Source organism: Camellia sinensis, chromosome 5, assembly GCF_055761805.1.
Source record: "Camellia sinensis isolate YWXY chromosome 5, ASM5576180v1, whole genome shotgun sequence".
NCBI lineage: Eukaryota > Viridiplantae > Streptophyta > Magnoliopsida > Ericales > Theaceae > Camellia > Camellia sinensis.
Window position 1 is genome coordinate 114,741,600 of NC_138965.1, and position 19,954 is coordinate 114,761,553.

The 19,954-nt window shown below is 35.1% G+C and overlaps 2 protein-coding genes and 1 long non-coding RNA gene across 6 annotated transcripts; all 3 read left to right on the forward strand.

Annotated features, from left to right (window-relative positions):
- Nucleotides 1–1,835: 1,835 nt before the first annotated feature.
- On the forward strand, nt 1,836–7,707 carry LOC114276534 (uncharacterized). Of its 4 annotated transcripts, XM_028218312.2 has the most exons (6): nt 1,878–1,977; nt 2,212–2,256; nt 3,334–3,588; nt 4,845–5,139; nt 5,347–5,463; nt 5,801–7,707. In XM_028218312.2, exons 3-6 carry the CDS (start codon nt 3,512–3,514, stop codon nt 7,406–7,408), a joined length of 2,097 nt encoding a protein of 698 aa, XP_028074113.2. In that variant the 5' UTR covers nt 1,878–1,977; nt 2,212–2,256; nt 3,334–3,511; the 3' UTR covers nt 7,409–7,707. The 4 variants fall into 4 exon arrangements, with proteins under 4 accessions (XP_028074115.2, XP_028074113.2, XP_082725750.1 ...); XM_028218314.2 differs by lacking the exon at nt 3,334–3,588 and having other exon boundaries at nt 1,836–1,977; XM_082869624.1 differs by lacking the exon at nt 3,334–3,588 and having other exon boundaries at nt 1,891–2,050.
- A 2,641-nt stretch (nt 7,708–10,348) lies between these two features.
- Nucleotides 10,349–16,578, forward strand: LOC114276535 (uncharacterized). Its single transcript, XM_028218315.2, has 3 exons — nt 10,349–10,533; nt 10,824–12,056; nt 16,094–16,578. The coding sequence occupies exon 2, from the start codon at nt 10,858–10,860 to the stop codon at nt 12,037–12,039; it is 1,182 nt and encodes a 393-aa protein (XP_028074116.1). The 5' UTR covers nt 10,349–10,533; nt 10,824–10,857; the 3' UTR covers nt 12,040–12,056; nt 16,094–16,578.
- A 282-nt stretch (nt 16,579–16,860) lies between these two features.
- LOC145790815 (uncharacterized) lies at nt 16,861–19,703 on the forward strand. The gene is made up of 3 exons (XR_014330042.1): nt 16,861–16,979; nt 18,828–18,863; nt 19,392–19,703. It is a non-coding gene; the product is annotated as an uncharacterized LOC145790815 (long non-coding RNA).
- Nucleotides 19,704–19,954: the final 251 nt, after the last annotated feature.

Sequence of the window (19,954 nt, forward strand, 5' to 3'; positions counted from 1 at the left end):
CAACCTGTCACCGAAAGATAAGAATCCCGCGGTGGTCACAAAAAGATAAGAATCCTGCGACAAAAAGATAAGAATCCTCGTTAGTAAAATATCTCTCAAATATAATCTTAACTCACTAGACAGACCCATGAGAATGCCTCTCTTTTATAGCCAACACAAACCTAGTCCCAATAGAAGTCTAACTTCAATAGACTTAGAATTACTGCTAATCTTGGACTCGCAGTAGGATTGAGATAAATTCTCTAAGAGTCTTATCTTATCCAAACTGAAGTCATCTCTCATTCTAGGACTCTTGTCTCTTATCCGCTTATTCCGAATTTCGGTATCTTCGCAGATAACATCGGCCTAGCCGAGACGATCTCGGCGTCATGACCAGGACACATGACACCTAGGCTGGCACTTCGGTGACACCTCGACCACGTCTTGTAATTAAAAAATTATGTCCCCACATTTTTTTACGAAAAAAACCAAAAAAAACCAGTTTTTTTAGCCAAACACCACTAGATTTCATTAGACGGACCGCGTAGTTTTGGACGAGGAGGTCGCAAGACATTCATTATGTCAAATTAATAATTTTTTCTCATATTCTTATGATCTAAATAGAAAAATGATATATAAATAAAGAATTTAAATGTGAGCCTCATTTCATAGAGATGTTGTTTTAATAATATGGTCTCATGCCATCTGTGTTTTGGTTTGAAAGTCAATAACTAATTTAGAAAGTAAATTGTCAAAATTAAAATGACGAAAGAACAAATTAAAAACTTGAATAAAATTAGTGAATAGAGAGTGAAATTTATGCTATTAAAAAAATAAAATACTAGAGATTTTAAAAAATTTATTAAATTTTTCATATGGGTGTGGAACCTATATGGGACTTACATTGTGTAGGTCTCACCTCATATAAAACATTTGGTAACAATTTTAATAGAATTTGAAATCTCTAATATTTCTCTTAAAAAAATTTATTACAGTGAGGATTTTGTTTTTGGGTAAAGAGACAAAATAAATTTGAAGACCAATGATCCAAATCCTCTTCTTTTTTTTTTAGGTACAACGGAAATAAATCCAAATCCTCTTCCAAGAAGTCTTTGAAAACAGTTAAATGCAATTTTTCGTTTACTATGTTGACTTATAATAATAATAATAATAATAATAATAATAAAATTTAAATCTCTACTATATGAATTATTCATAAAAAAATCTCTACTACCTTGATTAAAATATTTTTTAACAAATTAAATTTCTTAAAACTAGTCTCTACTATATGAATTATTCATAAAAATAAAAATTAAAAAATTTGACTAGATTATATTCTTCCTATTTAAAAAAATTAAATCTTATATTTATTTATTTACTAGATTGACTTATAATAATAAAAAAAATTAAAAAAATCAAACCGTCTCAAATGTAAAGTAACGAACCTTTTTTTTATTTTATTTTATTTTTTTTTAGATTGGCAAAAATAAATAAAGTTGAGTGATTACTCCAATACTTAGATATAAGGGTGGGCATCAATTCTTTAATCCTAAGCCTATAAACAAATTGAGTTGAACTGATATCTAATTGTTTGAGTTTAATTTAATAAACTTAATAAATTTTAAAAATTTATTTACCCAACGAATTAATAGAGTCTCAAATATTTATTTTATTTATTTACTATAGTGATATAAAACATAAAAATTTCTAAAAAAACTTAATACGTAATTACTTGCTGAATTATTTAGCCCAAATAAAGAATTTATAGAGAAACATTTTTAATTATACAAATGGCACATTATCTCATTATTTTGTTACAAAATTGTATAAAAAATTCTGAAATATCATTTTGCTCTATTTATTTATTTATGTAGGTATTTATTTATGTAGGTAAATACATTTTAGAAAGACGAATGCGACAAAATAGGCGACTGTACCTCCAGCCCTGCTCTCGCCGATCACTCAGTTTCTTCTTCACGCCTCCACCGGACATCCATGGTTCTCTCTCTCTCTCTCTCTCTCTCTCTCTCTCTCTCTCTCTGTGTGATATCCAAAAACAATTGAAACAATGGTTTATGTTTTTTCTAGCTCTTCAGAGGATGGGGTACTGATAGTAGATGAACTTGATTGAGTCTGTTATTGTGTGTGTGTGTTTGTGTTTTTTTTTTTTTTTTTTTTTTTTTTATAGTTACCTAATTAATTTATTTCATTGTTTTTATTTGTTCTGAATAGGGTTTATTTTCAGATCGCCACTGCCTTTGCTGAAGGAATATTCAGGTAAGTATAGCGAAAATAAGCTTTAACACATCAGAGATGACATTCCTAACTTACAGATTTCAATTTCTTAAATGTTTAAAATGCTCTCTCTCTCTCTCTGTGTGTTTCTACCTAAGTTTGAATTGATGATGTATATGTGTGTGTATATTGCTAAATTTCTGTTTTGTGCTTCATTTTTTAAGTTATGATTCTATAGGGTTGAGATGGATCAGTAATGGTGAGAATAAAAAATTATTATAAGTTTGAAGCATTAATGTATGTATGTATATACCTATATAATATACAACATACATGATGGTGGGTGTATGAAAAGCACCTACTTGTATTGTAGCAGCTATGGAGGGAAAACTGATAAATGCAGCTAAGATTTTTTTGTCATCAGTTACAAAAACCATGCATTGTGACTGTAAGAATGAGTGGCTTGGTGATTTCATGATAGGGTGATGTTTGATGAGCTAAATTCGTTGTATCATATACAAGGTAAGTCAAGAAAGCCCAAAATTTTCTAGTTGCATTCAAATCCTACATGATGATTAGAAATATATGGCCCTGGATAGAATAGAGGAGTTTGATTTAAGAGAGATGCTGTCTCTTCTCTTTCCCTCCCCCATCCCATACTTTGTATATGAATTTAGTTACATGCATAGCTTATTAGCCACATTCCCAATAATTTAGCTATGTGACATGCTCTTTAAAAACCCCCCATAAAATCCCTTGCCTCCCAATTTTTGGTTGTGATGTTATTCAATAAACTAACTAGTTTACTAATTAGTTTACAAACTCCTTATGTGGCTCTGCCACCTCAACACTATGGCCCCCACGCATTTATTTTACCTCTTTCCCTCTCCTTCCAATAGAACTCTTCTCAAGTTCCCCTCATGTCTTTTGCTTTCCCTCTCTCATGCAAAAGTCACAAAACAAAACCCCACTCTCAAAACCACAACAAAACCATATCTTTCTCTCTTGCTGCACTTCTAAACCCTCCAATTATTTGTGGTGTCCTCCAACGTCCCAAAACCCTGATTTGTCATTAAAAACTCACTTCTTCCGTGTTGCTTTCTTCTTTTTGTTTTGTAGGACATCTATATGGCCTTACTATTATTAAACTTCAAAGTCAAGGCCAGAGGCCATGAAACACGGAGCAACATTTTTTCCCCCAAACAAGAGACTTTCATATCAAGAGTTCTAATTTTGTTATGCTTTGAGAGTTGGGTTCTGTTTTGTGTGAGAGAGGAAACCAAAAGATGTGAGGGGGATGGGTTTTGTAAATGAAAGAGAGGGGGCTCAAATGGGTGAGGCCCAAAGAGTTGAGGTGGCAGTGGGACACAAGCGGTTAGTAAACTAGTTGCTGTTCATAGCTTTATTGGATGTTATTTCTACATTTTTTACTATGTCAATGGTCAGTATATAGTACTACAATGCAGGTCTAATGGGAATTCTGTCAATGACAATAATGAGTTTGTTTTTAAATTATTGGCCAAGCACCCAAGCTTGTTATTGGCTTATTTAGTTCACTTGTGCGAAACTCTTATATTTATTATTAAACATTGGTCTCTCTCTCTCTTTCTCTCTCTCTCAGCTTGAATGCATATTAACTCTACTTGTACTATCTAATGCATCTTAGTAACCTTTTATTGTATTTAAATTTTCATATTCTGCCTTCATATTTAAAATCTCTTAAATCTCTATGTCTGCTATGAGTGTTTGTAATTATAATGGAGCATCCATTGCAATGCTAGTGGAGCTTCCATGATCCATTGATGCATTAGATTTCTTAGGTTGATTCCATCTAACAACTGATTGAGGTTTCAATTGAAATGAAGATCCTTGGTTAAGTTCTAGTGCTCTTATATGTGTTTGTGTTATATATATGAACTTCAAAAGCATGAAATTTACCTCTCTTTGAGCTGCTTTTTCTTAATTGCTGGGAAAATTCATGTGAAGTTTGTAATCATTTGGACACCCATTTCAAAATTTATTGGATGGGGTTTGAAGAACATGAGCATTCAACTTTACCAATGTTTATCCTTTTGTGGACTGGGCATAGTTTTGGACATGAGATATATGAACTGCATTATCTACTGTTATGATCAAAGTACTCACGGATTGTATCTTCTGGATTGAATTTGACACTTCCTCTGGTTACTAGTTGCTTTGACATGAAGAGTACTTAATAACTACATATGTTGTCTCTAGTAGTTGGGCTACATTATTCTATACTAAAACTGGTATGACCTGCAAAGTCATGTTGGATACCAGTGAGTTCAATGTGTTTTCTTGGTGAGGCCAATCTAACATTGTATATCATTATAGTTGTTGGCATGCTGTCTAGTTTTATTTTATGTGCTAACCTAATTACATCTATGTTATCTTCTATTGTATCATTTGCAAAACTCGAGGAATTAGTGTTCTTTTTTGTCTTTTTGGTTATCATGCTCATTTCTCAAAGTAGAAAATTATACTCCTTAATGACTAGTCTGTTATTTTGTGCAATGCTTTGATTATATTTGTATGCTTGTTTCTGATACTTTAATTGTTGGGATTGTTCATTGCTGACACTTTTTCATTAAATTGATGACTTGTAACAGGACATCTATGGCGTCCAATGATGTTCGGATGAAGAATGCTTCTGGAAAGGCTCCCGACGTTGGTGCGATCTTCATGTCAAACAGAACTACAATAGAAGAGTGTTTTAAGAGAAAACTATTTGGTCTTCCACATTCTTTTGTTGACTTTGTGAAAGAAGTCAAAGCTGGAATGGTTTTATTTCTTTTCGAATTTGAGCAAAGAAAACTATATGGTGTATTTCAGGCTGTAACAGATGGTTCAATGAATATTGTACCCAATGCATATCGTTCAACAGGAAAATCATTCCCTGCACAGGTATCAATTGATGATTGTATGATTTTTTGTTGTTTTCTTCCTAGCTTCATTCTTTCATAGCTTTCACTAGCCTCAAATTTATTGTTGCCTAATTATATTTTTTTTCCCTTGAGCATATGTGAATCACCAGATATTGTTTCTTTGAAATGTAAGCTCTTTCCTTTTTAGACCAATTTTATGTCTATCGTTCAATTTTGTCTTGTTCAGATTCGATTTAGTGTGATTTGGAATTGTCGTCCTCTTTATGAACATGATTTCTGTGATGCTATTCAAGATAATTACTATGCAGCTACGAAGTTCAACTTCGGTCTGTCTAAAGATCAGGTTTGCTCTTATTCACATTTCTTGTAGAATCTAGGCTCATTGTTTGGCAAAGGATTCATATTCTGTCCAATATGCAGTTTAAGTTCATCTCAGCTCAATCATAGAATGCCATAGCAGGGTACTAACAAGCCCTCTTATTCCTTAGAGAAGTAAAGCAAACAAACATACTTCTTAATGGGATAGTTGGTGTGGCCTAATGAAGCTTGTTGTGGGAAGCTGTGATTGACTGATTGTGAAAGGAAATGAACTAAATATGTTCGAGTTGGAATTGAACCTTGCAACAAGCCCTAAACTGGACCTGTTTCCAACACTCACTTTATATTGATTGAGCATGCAGGTTCAAAGGCTCTTATACTTGTTTGATTCTAGAAAGGTCAGAGTACAAAGATCTCTCAAAAAGAAGAAAGTCAAATCATTGGATATAGTAAATCCCTTGGCTGATTCTGGCAAACTTGAGCTGAAGAGAGACGACTCCATGGCTGAAAGTCAAGCTAGGAATTCAGTGGATGTACCCCAGTCACTGAATGCAGGGATATCTTTTTTCCAGGCTCCATTCGTGTCTGGAACAAGCAACAAGTTTACCTCATTTCATGAATATGCTACTCACTCTACCGGTATTTCAGTAAGCTCATCTTTTTCTTTAAGTCAATCGGTCCCATTGCAAAAAGAGTCAGAGCACATAGACACCTCTTCTTATAATGCTTCATTGGGCCTCGGCGATTACATACCACTGTCTTTCCCTGAACATCTTGATGCAACAGAGAATGAGAATGCTTTCTCAGAGGCTGGGGTTTTGAAAGATAACCAAATAGAATCTGCCTCTTGTGATGATTATATAGATCTGTCCTCCTCTGAAGCATGTATATTTCCCATGCCTTTTGGACTGATGGATTCAAATCAGCCATCTTCTGTATTCAGTCCAGAGAGGGATCAATGTGATGAAAAATACCCGAGGGTGAAGGGCCTGTATTCTGATACTCAAGACAAAAGAACAAGTGTGTTTTCTCGTTTGAATTTGGTGTCAAAAGCTGCTGTAGAAGATGATGAAGACGACTCTCAAGTGACTGAATCAGTGCATGAAATTATGGAGAAGTTGCAGTGGTCTCATGAAAATTGGAAAAGGACGACAAGGAAAACTAAAAGTATTTCACGTGAAAAAGGAGATAGCCATCTGAAAAAGAGAGCTAGTGTGTTTTCTCGCTTAAATTTTGCTTCTGACAATGCTGTGGAAGAAAAGAAATTTGATATCCAGGTAGATAATTTAGTGGGCAGAAATGCAGAAATATTTCTGGGGAATAAGAGAGAGACACGCAAAGCAGCTATCAGAAATCATGATAGTGAGAACTTACAGATGACTATCCAGGTGCAGATGAATGAAGATACATCTCAAGTTGAAGAGGATATGGTGGATAAATGGACCGGGAAACAAATTGGAGAATGCATTCCACTTCTGAATGTTAATGACGAGGGCAAAATGGTGAAGATAGAGTGTGAAACTAAGGGAAGAGATCATGTAGATGGTGAAGAACAACAGAAGAGAAGATTAGTTAGGCCAATGCTAACAAACAAGTCAGATGCCAAAACCGAGGATAATCAAGCCAGGTTATCTCAAAATGACATAAAACCAGCTCTGATATACCCGACCATTAGTGATGGCAATGGTGAAGAGCAGTTGAAAGGCTCGACCAAAATGGATTCAATGTTGATAAAACAAGATGGTCCGGGAAAGAACTGTTTTGGAGAGGTGGGCACAAAGCCATTGAATGTATGCCAGCTTGGTTGTTTGTCTGCATCAGCTGCTATCAAAGATGTGGACAAAGAAGTACTCATTGTAGATGAAGGACAAGCGAAACGTACAAAGACATTTTTTGGCATTGGGCGTGAAGAATGTGGTGAGCAAGATGCTGGAGTTATATGTGAAACTGGTGGTGTTTGGTACCTTTAGAACTTGTTCATAGCGTATGACTCAAAATCTTTTTGTGTTACCGTACATAATGAGGGAACTTGGAGGAATATTTGAAAGAAACCGGTGAATGAAGGAATCATTTAAAATTGTGAATGAAAGTAGTCTTGAGAGCACAAATGTTTGTTTCTGTTCCAAGAAGAATTAAGTGAGTAGAATTACTATGTAGATAGTTAGAAGGAGCGGAGTATAGAATCCTAACCATTTGAGCATCTCAAATATTGTAACTATGTTTTTGTGCACTGGAAATTAACTATTATTGCAAGCACATTGGTCCACAATCCTTCTCTTCTCATTACATTATTGTTACAGTTATGTGTTGGGTTTCTATAATTTGTTGATTTATTCTTACTGTTATTGTTAAGCTAAATCTTCAGTTATGTATCGAGTAATGCTTTTCTTTCCAGACTCTATGTAAATCAAATGGAGTTTTACAAACTTTCTAAAATAATGTAATATTGTTTTTTAAACTTAACCCATCTTGCCTAGGTTAATACTTGCCATTATACTTCAATTAAGAGAGTGGGGGAATTAATAGACTAAAACCTAGCATTAAAGATTATTATTGTACTTTATGGCGTATTATTTCAAGTTTAGTGGGTCAATATGTATTAACTGGTTATATTGAAATTTCATAGTTATTTATCTAAGAAAAAAAGTCTCTGGGAAAGACTATGATACATACATTTCAAAAAATATATACCATATACAACTTGTTACTCAAAAAGCAACCTAAGAGCATCTCCAACGGTGTATTATTTTTTTCACCAAATCTGAGTAAAAATTAGTCGATTTTCTCAGTCTGATGTGGCTTGCTCCATTGGTGCATCAAAAGGGAAGGGTCATCCGCGGGTCGACCGGTAAGGAACTTTTTTTTTTTTTTTTAAAACCTGTTTGAACTTTTTTACCCTGTTTAAACCTACCTATTTGAAAGGGAACTAGTCGACCGGTGGGTCAACTGGCCGGACACCCGGCTGGTTGACCGGTTGCCCCCGTCCAACGGTACAGAACAGTGAAAAGATGAAATCTGGAGCTTGTCCTCAGTTTGATGAAACTTTTGTTCCATTATCTTTTTGATATCAATTTGGTGAAACCATTGGAGTGAGAAAAAGTGATTTTTTCATCAAATTTCAACTCTGATGCAAGGTTTGATGCACCGTTGGAGATGGCCTAAGAGGGGGTGAATTAAGTTTCTACAAAATAAAATTAATAATACCACAATAAAATTAACTACTAGTACAACAAATTATTAACAAGTACAATGATGAGCTTAATAGTAAATGATGAAGCAAAATAACAATGTAGTATAACTAGCATACAAGGTAAATCAAATGATTAACACATAAATATTAGATAGCTATAGCAGTAGTATGAAAGTAAAGAGATTAGGGAAGAGAAGACAAATAGATTTATAGTGGTTCGGTTTCAACCAAGCCTACATCCACTCCTCAAGCTTCACTTGAGATTTTCCACTATCTTCTAGCTTTACAAGGGTGCTAGCAACCTCTTTACAAATGAAACAATCCTCCACGGATTTTACACAGACTTCACAATCCCAAACCCTTGCAAATCTTAAGTGATTCACAATCACTCTCAAGATTTCAAGAACACAGTATTTGCAACACTTTTACAAGAGAAAATTGTATTTTTACTTTCAAAGAAAGTAAAAATAAATATCTCTCAAAGATAGATATATAAAATAAAGTTTTGATTTTTCTGTAAATCTCACACAGGAAAGATAGGCTTAAAGCTATAAGGCTCAATGTATAATTTCTGAGAAAAGATGTGAGTGATTATAGATCAAAGAATATTTTCAGGTTTTTTTGTAACTTGTTTACATTAGAGGATTTGGTATATATAATGAAACTTATAGTCGTTTATAGCCGTTGTATTCATTTGAATTTATAGTCGTTTATAGCTGTTGTATTCATTTGAATTTATAGCCGTTGTAGTCATTTGAATTTATAGTTATTTATAGTCGTTGTACTTCTATCATTACCATTTTGAATATCTTTCACTCCATCATTACAAATTTGAATATCTTCCTCTTGAACCTTTTGGCTTTTTGAACCTTTATAACCGTTTATAGTTGTTGTACTTTCATCATTACTAATTTGAATATTTTTCACTTGAACCTTTTGAACTTTTTGGCCTGTTGCTGTGCTGGGCTGTTTGAACCTTTGTTTTGGGCTGTTTGAACTCCTGATTTAATCAAATATTAAATACATTCTAACAACATTTAAGATAAAGGTTTAGGTGAGAAATAATAGGACAAAATAAATTTTGATTCTATTTTTCTTTTTCAAATAAATCATCAAAATAAATTTTGATTAAAATATTATTAAATAAATCATCAAAATAATTTTGGATTTTATTTTTCTCTTTCAAATAAATTAAAACATAATTAAATAAATCATCAAAATAAATAAATCTAACACAACTTATAACTAAGAAAGAAAATAGTATAATCTTATACTTTTTGAGTCATAATTAAAAAAAAATAATAAAAAAGATCATAATCAAACAATACATAAGACATAACTAAGAATTTCACGAGTCATAACTAAAATAAGGTCATAACTAAACAAGAAAATTGATTATAACTAAAAAAAAAAAAAAATATAACTTAAGGATGCATAACATATGGGGCGTGCATAGTAGAATTTCACTCTAATCTTACACAAAAATAACTCAAACTAATTTATAGACTTGTGACTTTTGAAATTAAAAACTATCTTGATGGACAATTTTTTTTAAAAATAAATTGTTCCAATTCAACTAGTAGGTCACTGTAAAATTTTAACAAGTGATAAAATAAAAAAATAAGAGTAATATTAAAAATTCTAACAAATTTTATTAAAATTTTTGTTAAAAAAATGTTTGAAAACTTTAGAAGTGAACCCACCACATGATTTGATGTTTATTAGACCTCTGTTTTTTTGTTTTTTTATTTTACCACAGAGTTCGCTTCAGCTCCAACTAGAGCTACCTATCACTATTGTTCCTCCCTATTATATTATCAACACATAAAATGAACTGAGAGGGGAGTCTTCTCACTGGACTGGATTGAGTGGGCCGTCGCGAAGGAATTGGCTGTGGCTTTCTGGGTTCGTCAGTTCTCTCTACTGAAGATTGTAGTTTTGTGTTATTCAATTTTCAAGTTTGTTTTTTCATCTCTGCGTTTTGATTTGAGATTGAGATTGAGATTGAGATCATCCTTTCAATGTGCTATACATAGATCATTGAGAAAGAGAGTGTAATTTTGTAACAAATGATATGAATGATTTAATCTGTTGTTGCTTATTGTTTGTGTCATCACTCACTATTCACCTTAACCTAGAATGACCACTTTCTTCCATTTTATAGTGATGATGTTCTTATTTATTTGTTGACTCAGTGCCAGTGATTCAACAATTTCATCTTAGCCTAATATGAAAGCTAGATTCAATGCTGCTGTTATCCAATTTCGTTTCCTATTCCGCATCCCTGAAATCTTCGTCCCCTTAGCCTTTGATTCTCCCTCTCCAAAACCCCCAATTTTGAAGCTTTGCCGGTACTGGACCACCTTTGCCACCACCACTGCACCATCCCCATTAGGCGAAACTCTAGATGGAAAAGTAGCAATACAAGAGGTTGGAGGTTTCCCAAAGGACTCCACAGATGTTTTTCGGAGGTGGGGCTGCAGTGATGCTGATATATTACAAATATTTCACCGGAGGCCTGCTTTGCGTAAAGTTGGTCTTGCCAACCTTCAATCCAAACTCAACTTACTTAGTGCGTTGGGCCTCAATTCTTCCGACCTTGTCAAGGTCATTAATTGTCGCCCCCGCTTGTTCAGTTGTCGCATCAATCGCTGCTTTGATGAGCGCCTAGAATTTCTACTAAAATTGTTTGGGTCAAGGGAGGTAGTTGTGAAAGCAATTACACGAAACCCTTCCCTCCTCACCTATGACTTCCATAATAAAATGAAACCCGTCATTGCCACATACGATGAATTGGGTGTTAGTAGAAAGGATTTAATACCAATGCTTATATCTCGTCCCACCTTAATTCCCCGATCCTCTCTCAATGATGGGAAGTTGGATTACATTCGCAAGACTGGTATCTCCAAGGATTCCAAAATGTACAAATATGTTGTCACCCTGATTGCTGTCTCACGTATTGAGACGATCCGTGAAAAGCTGGCAAACTTTGAGAAGTTTGGGTTTTCGGAAGATGAGGTTTTTGGCCTTTTTGGACGCTCTCCTCTCATATTAACGCTATCTATTGACAAGGTTCAGCGGAATATGACTTTCATATTAGGCACAATGAAACTACCAGCCAGCGTGGTCCTTGGTCACCCATTTCTGCTGTTCTGCAATTTGGAAGCTGTGTTAAAGCCACGGGTTCTTCTGGCAGGAAAGATACAGGATATGGACCTAATTCCACAAATTAAAGGACCTGCAATGTTGAGGGCATTGAGAATGAAAGAGAAGCGGTTTGTTAAGGCATTTGTTAATTGTCACCCAAAGGATGTTGCTTATGAACTGATGAAGTTCTACTCAAACGCAAAAGATGTCAAACGATTAGCAGAAGCCTCAAAGACTAATGTCCATAAAGGATTCCCATTCTGAACATTTTTGGATACCAGGTTTGGCTGTACAAAACTATTTCTTTCAATTTTCAGGAAATAGGATACTTTTTAATAACAGCTTAGTCTCTTTTGTTTTAAGCTGGATATTTTTTTCGTTATCCATTCCATCATGCTGGAAATAGTATTAACTGTTGTAGTGCATAATGCATTTTACGGATTAAGATTTGTTTCTTCATGAGCATCCTTGTGCCATTTTCTTTGTGAACTTCACGCATATGCAACAAAGTGCCATAAGAAAGCATACTTATGTATGCACTGGAGTCAACTCCTGCCAATTAGCAGTGGCATTGTTGCTTTTGCTTCTTTGCGAGGACTTAGTCCTCCAGCTTGGATTTCACCTTAGCACAAAGAGGTTAAAAAGTTTATTTATCATCTGAATTATCCATTTAGAAAGAACCATTGAATCTACACATAAACAAACTAAGAAGATCATACCTCATTTGCACGGGCTTCATATATCAGATCTGTCGAATCATCCATGCCAATGGCAATTATGTTATTATTATGAGGATAGAAGGCAAAATACATTGGCACAGGCGGTGGACGTGTGAAAGTCGCCATTGTCTATGTCATTTCAACATTTAGGATAGGTCAGTTTACTCCAAATGAAATTAAGATTTTTTTAAATGCAACGGAAAAATACACCTCGATGTGTTTCCCTAGCAATATATGTTGGCAATGTACAAAAACCTTTTAAAGCAGTAAGAGGTGTTTACAAGAAGTGTGAGAATGTCTTTCAATAAGGCCCAGGCAGAAAACTAGAGTACTTAAAACCATACCTAAGCACTTGAAAGTTGTACAATACCTTACATGTTATGTTGAACAAGGAAACTTGACCTCCAGATGTTGAAATTAGGTAAGCATCATTTCTGGACAAAGCAAAACAAGGTTTGGTCTCTTCAGTTCTAACATTAGTTAAGTCATTTCTCATTAATATCCCCGATATCGGATGCCATAATTGAGGGGGATTTTTCATTGTTGCCTGCATCAAGACTGACCTCAATTCTCAACATAACAATCATGAACTAATCTTTGAATACAAAGAGAAGCGTGCGTGCATGCATACAGATTAACGATAGATTATTTTTATTTATATTTATTTATTTATTTTTTTATACCTTGCCTTCATTTGGCCACTTCCAAAGTAGATGGATCGCATTTGATGCTAATGCTAAAATGGCATTACTTGAACTAGTGTATGTTAACTTCAAGATCTAAATTAGTCAGCAGAGAAACACATGAGAAGAAATAGTCTTTATTTGGCAAGAGCTAAGAAGCACGGACATGACACGGACACACCATCTTCTTAGAAGTGTTTGTGTGTCCAATATTCCAATATAGAATGTTGTTGAAACAAATGTGCATCTAAGGTGACCAAACTGTAACATTTATAGCATCATTTTGAATACAAAATGGAAGAACAATGATTGACCATATCTACAATACAATAATTAGTGAATCACACCTTAGCCATTTTGACAAAACCAGGAAGCAACAAGGACTAAAGTTGAGCAGGCTCACTAATTTCTTCGAGCTTCGACCTCTTTGTTGGTTTGACGACTTCAATTGTTTTAGGAACATCCTCCGAGCTCCTTTGGTCCCCATTCTAGTAAGTCCAAGTTTTATGTTTACTTCAGAAGTGATATCAAATATACATATAAAGACATGGAATACATGTGAAATTAATGAAATAGGACAGATTGTGAGAACAAAGAACACAATTAATATGGAAATATACCAAATGGGGAAACATTACACGCACAATATAAATATATATTTATATATCTACATCTTCAATTTTGACAATAAATTTTGTTTAGAGCCCCATGAAATGATTTAATGAACTGACCTTAGCTGCAATAATGGATACAATCATTTCATAAGCTCGTAATGACTGAATTCCGTTGAGGGCTTCTAAGATTTTAATTATGTTGTTCCTCACAGATGCAGCCAGTAGCGTGCCCTCCCCGTTGAAGCGGATGCACAGAGTTTCCTTATGATTTGAGAAATTTAAAAAAAAAAATAATAAAAAAAATAAAAAAATGTGAATTGGACTACAATTTTTACACGAAGAATATGTAATATGATATAGAAACACAAATGCCCATTTGTAAAGAATAGATTTAATTTTGAGCACAATTACGAAAACACTTGTAGGTAAATCTCCCCAACATCAAAAGTTGCCATGAGATTCTCGCTATCCGTTTCCCAAAATTTGGTAAAATAGTCATCACCGGCAACCAAGAAGCTGTCTTTGGTTGTATCGAACTGCTCAATATCCAAAGAATGTTTTTGCAATCCTTTGTAGCTTATCTGCTCAGTACCTTTACTTTTTATCCATTCAACAAGATGGGTCTCCCCATTTTGGTTTGTACCACATGAAAAAAGCCTACAATGTGTTCAATGACAATGTCAGTGCTTCAATTTGTCCTCTATATATGAATAGATACAAAATCATGTGGTAAAGGAGGTTCAAAAGATCTACCTTTTACCATCGGTACTATAAAGTATTGTTGTGCACCCTTAACCTGGTGCATCATAATGAACCAATGGTCCCGATATATCATATAACCATGCTTTTATCTTTCCATCGGTGGAGGTTAAAGAAATAATTTAAATAAACTAGGAAATAGGAATCCCAAACATAATATTCAACATATTGAAAACAAATAACAGAAGCCATGGAAGCAAGAAGTACACATGGAACAATCATAAAAGAGAGATTTGAATTTGTGATTCCAATACTCATCTTTATTCGACCAGTAGTCACCATTGGTGTGCTTAAAGAGAGAATAAAAGACTTAAGTGGAACCAGTACCCAACAAGTAAGATTCTGAAGATAGGAATACGTCTTCGTTTTGAACAATCCATGTCAGTGTTGACTATATATATATTTAAATACAATATTGATTGGATGTCTATCCATTTTGGCTGCATAGGTAGGTAATGCTAATTTAATTGCCAATTCAAAGAAAAAGAGTTCATAGGTCTGCAGATTAATGGCCCTGAATCCCTGGTACGGGATCTAATTGTTATCTTTAATATGAATTATTTGTCTAGATTTTTATTTTTTCGACTTTCAATAGAGTTGTGCATCTCTCATACTTAGCAAATTAAGTTGTGTTTTTCTGGGGGTTATCTCTTCATATTTCTTCTCTCAAATCCTGTAAATGACGGCCTTTGGGGATGAAGAAACAATACATATATATGATCAAATATGTGAATTGTGGTTGAATAATGGCAAATATAAACTTTGAATAGTCTATGACTTGATTTATTGATGAAAATGAAGAAGTCACTTGCCAGATCAAGTTGCATTTGATTAATATTTGCAAATTGGTCCAATACTTTTTGGCATGGTGATGGATTAGGCATATGCTCAATAAGAGTGCTTCAGAAAATGTAGCAACTTGTACCATTTAGTTTTGAAGTTAACATAAATGAAATTCATTGTCGTTTTTTTTCTGGATAATAATGCTGTTGTTTGGTTTGAAGATGCTTTTGTGTGCCTTAAGCGGGGCCCAGTACCATATTAGTTGTTAATGGAAGATAAGATTGTGTAAATCAATAAATGGTTGCACTTCACATTGGGCTATGCTCGGATGCCTTTGTAAACATTCCAGCTATATTGCATGAGCAATATAATAAAGAAGATCATAGACAAGTTAAGACATCCATCTAGATCCTAGTCGATGAGATTAACATTGCCAAAGCAAGGTGAAAGATCCTCAGAGAATGTTTCTGTTGTCTTCCATAGCGACATATTTTTCTGGACTGGACTTCATTCTTTCGGATGGGCAATTCTCTGAGAATGCTACAATTCTCTTTTTGCTCTGTTTCTGATGCACTGATACACGCCACTCAGTTTGATTAATATCTCTTGCATTGTCAATGCTGTGCAGGGAATGATTCAACATCATTATTGTAGTCTCTGCCACCTACCAGAGTTATTCTTGTACCTTTTATTATTGTAGTTTTATAATTAGGTTTTATGTTTCCAAGTAGAATTTCTTATTCAGACCTTTCTTAAACAGGTGCTGCTGATGGTTAGGCTGAAGTTGCTCAACCCTGTTGACAATGAAATCTGATAGATTTGTGATTAGAAAGGGTAAAAAGGTTACCAAGCTGACTTGAGGGGATCCAAAACAAAGGGGACAGGCTAAAAGAGAGAGATTCGAAAGGGACATAAAATGAAGTATGCGGAGAATGAACACTTGGAGCAAGGAGCTTCCCAGAAGGTGTCCCGGATGGTCTTAGCCTCCGGCTATTGTTTCACAGCTACATTCTTGAGGCAGGAAAACTGTAGTTGGTTGTGATTGAAGGAAACCGTGTGAAGATAGTTCTGGGATTTGCTGCAATTATCAATTCTTACAACAATTTGAAAATGTATTGAGTAAACCATTTCAAATGCAATTTTGTATGTGTTCATTGTATCAAGATTGGAACAATGCAATTGAGGTCTGTCTGCTTATTCCTCTCTCTCTGAATGCTAAAAGTTCTGTGGGTTCTTGCTGATCAATTACATTGATATTCCTTGATAAACTTATCTATTATATTAAAAAATAAATATTACAAAATTAATCCAGGGCACTTGGTTCATAAATCCAAATTGTAATTTTATAAGGCATGAGGTCCAGGCGCTCAATCAGCTTGTTCAGGACAAGTTCAAGTAAAATGATCAAAATACCCTTCCTATATATATATATATATATATCATATTGTAGGTCCCAAAACCCAATCAATCACACTCCTCTCTCTCTCTCTCTCTCTCTCTTCTCTGCCTCCCTCTATTATAAATCATTTGATGTCTGCTTAGTGGATTCTAACAATCCAACCGTATACGATTGTGCAGGCATCTCTTTGGACAGCCCTGTTGTAACTTCATGTGGCACTGCTGTAACTGCTTGCATTCTTGCCCCGGTGAACCTTTTTCTTGTTTCCCATGTCACATTGCTATTAAATCTTCCTGTTTTGGGTTTTTTTTTTTATTATTCTATGAATGTTTTCCCTCCCCCACCAATAAAGACTAAAAGTAAAAAAAATTGCGTGCACGCTAGAGACAGGGAAGGGAGTTGGTGGTAATACTGCCAGGGAAAATTTTACACTCTTCTTCTGGTTGAACAATTGCATCTTTTGACACGAAACTGGATTTATTGTGGTTAACACGTTTTATTGTACTTTCTACTAAAATTATGAAGAGAGATGGCGTTTGAGTTTGAACTTGGTTTTTGGCCAAGAGAAGAAGAAACATATTACCCTTGTATGATCGCTGCTCATCTTTTTCAGGGTCTCCATCGACTTGGGAAGACTGATGTTCCAATCTATGATTGTGATATCTCTGTCCCGTAATATGTTAATTGGTACTTAACATGAATGTGATTATGTGTTTCATATAACCTTGTGTGCCATTATGTGAAAATATGTAGTTTTGAATTTCTATCTGTTCACCGTAAGAATATCTATTTGATTGTCTGTTTTGGAAATTAAATTGAAGGCCCTATCGGCCACCGAAATCAAAATTGGTCGCGCCATTGTGATTGGCATAATTTTAGAGCATACGGTGAAATTTAATTGAAAATTGATTTGGATCAGATTGAATTGATTTAATTAATGACATAGTACTTAAATTATTTAATATTAAATAATTATGGTTAGTGGGACTTGTAAAGAGAGACACTATACACTCAATTCATACACTTGAGCTCAAAATCAGATTTTGTGCCTTAGAAAGAGAGAGGGCTGGCTATAGAGAGAGAAAGGGAGAGAAATTGTGCAATTTTGGCTCAAAGCTTGGAAACCTTGAAGATTTCTCAAGAATTTGCTATAGATTGTGAGAATTAAAGCTCCTAGGTGAGTATTTCATGGATTCTAGTTTGTAATTTTGTGTATTCAAGCTAGTTGGGTAATCAAGAATAAGTTTGACATGAAATTGGGTTGGTCATGTAGGATTGAAGGTCAATGTATGCATGCATGTGTGTGATTGCTTTGAAATTTGCATGTTTGAACACAAAATACATGATCCATGTAGAATGTTGGTTAAAGCTCATGTTTGTAATCACCATTTGCACCATGTAAGTTGAAATGGGAGTGATATCCCACATGCATGTACAATTTATGAGAAATGAGTTTGAAAATACATGAAATTGTTATGTTGAAAGTGAATTGGTGTAGATTGGGACATGCATGTGATTAATTTGTGAAATTGAGCTCCATTGTGTTGTAATTTGGTGTTGGTACCATGTTAGTATATGATTATGTGAAGTTTGAGCCAAAAGCATGCATCTAGAACCATTGAATGTCGAATTGGAGCTCAAGAACATGTTCTGGAAAACCCAGAAAATTTGATGTCCGCTTGAGCGGGGAAACCGCCGCTCGAGCGTGAATTTCGTGCTCCCAGTATTTTTGCAGACTTGGATGTCCGCTCGAGCGGGGAAGTTCACGCTCGAGCGGGGAGCTATGTAGACAGACCTTTAGCTCGAGCGCCAAAATGCACGCTCGAGCATAATTTTGATGCATCCAGCACTTTTGCAGACCTCATGGGTTCGCTCGAGCGGGGAAGTCCACGCTCGAGCGGGGACCCTGTTTTCTAAAATTTTGAAAAGGCATTCTGAGTTTTGTTTTCTGTCCTCTTTCACTCCTAAGTACTCTTAGGCATACATTGAGCATTGTAATTGAGTTAAAGAGATAAGAATGAAGCCTAAAGAAGAAAATGTGAATTTAGAATGGATTGAATTGTTTGTAACCCTTTTGTGTTCATGGAATGTGTAGGGTCAAGCTCCAGGGCAAACCAACCAACTAATCACTGTGAGTAATATCTTAACAAAGATATTTGAAATATGTTGTTGTCCAAATTACTTACTTCTATGTAAGTTTTATAAGTTCGTCGATTCGATTGGTGGACAATGTTGCTATGCCAAATGAATGGGCCAGAGGCCCATTTGATCTGATTGATAGAGTGAATGGGCCAGAGGCCGTTTTGATAAGAATGAATGGATGGGCCAGAGGCCGTTTTGACATGAATAAATGGCCCAGAGGCCGTTTTGACATAAATGAATGGGCCAGAGGCCGTTTTGACATGAATGAATGGGCCAAAGGCCGTTTTGACACGAATGAATGAATGGGCCAGAGGCCGTTTCGACATAAATAAATGAATGGGCCAAAGGCTAGTTTGATACGAATAAATGAATGGGCCAAAGGCCAGTTTGACATGAATGAAAATATGAATTGAGCCCAAGGCCGTTTGAAGCATGTTGTTCTACATATTATTTGTATAACTCCTTTATTTGATATTATTCACTGGACTTTCGCTTACGCTCATTCATGTGTTTGTAGGTGAGCCAAGAGAAGTCCAAACCCAATCCCAGTGAAGTCTGTGAGGAACAACAAAGGTTTTGAAGAGTCAGCCCTTGCGTCTCACGCACGAGACCCGCCTTCGCCTTTTTGTCATTTTGTTTTATTTTGTCATGGGGCGAAGTCTTTGAATTTGTTGTATATAGTTTTCTTGGGTTGACTTAGACTTATATGATCCTGTATGTACAGAACCTTGTGTAGTACATATTTTGTTATGAGTTATTAATATGCATATGTATGGTTTGTTATGATGTGCCATGTAAGCACAGCTCTATGGACAAAGTTTTAAACTGCTTCCGTTTGGCCCCCATTAACTCTGTTAACATACATTGGTTTGGTTTGAGGCCGTAGGTAATCTCATGATTACTGGCCGGTTATGTTCTCAACCCATGGGGGCGGGTTTGGGGTCGTGACAATGATGGGTCATGGACAGAATGGGGAGCGCATCCAGACCTGCCTGTCTCAGCTTCTTCTTCATGAAATGTTAATGCCATAGTATCAGACACTTGTTGGCTACATGCACAGCATGAGGTTTACCTTGTTTG

What these genes read in the sequence shown, in the direction of transcription:
- LOC114276534 (XM_082869624.1), top strand. Translation starts at nt 1,893, where the DNA reads ATGCGACAAAATAGGCGACTGTACCTCCAGCCCTGCTCTCGCCGATCA. An exon ending in GAAAATCATTCCCTGCACAG is followed by an intron (nt 5,140 to 5,346) that starts GTATCAATTGAT and finishes TGTCTTGTTCAG; the next exon opens with ATTCGATTTAGTGTGATTTG. An exon ending in TCGGTCTGTCTAAAGATCAG is followed by an intron (nt 5,464 to 5,800) that starts GTTTGCTCTTAT and finishes TTGAGCATGCAG; the next exon opens with GTTCAAAGGCTCTTATACTT.
- LOC114276535 (XM_028218315.2), top strand. Translation starts at nt 10,858, where the DNA reads ATGAAAGCTAGATTCAATGCTGCTGTTATCCAATTTCGTTTCCTATTC.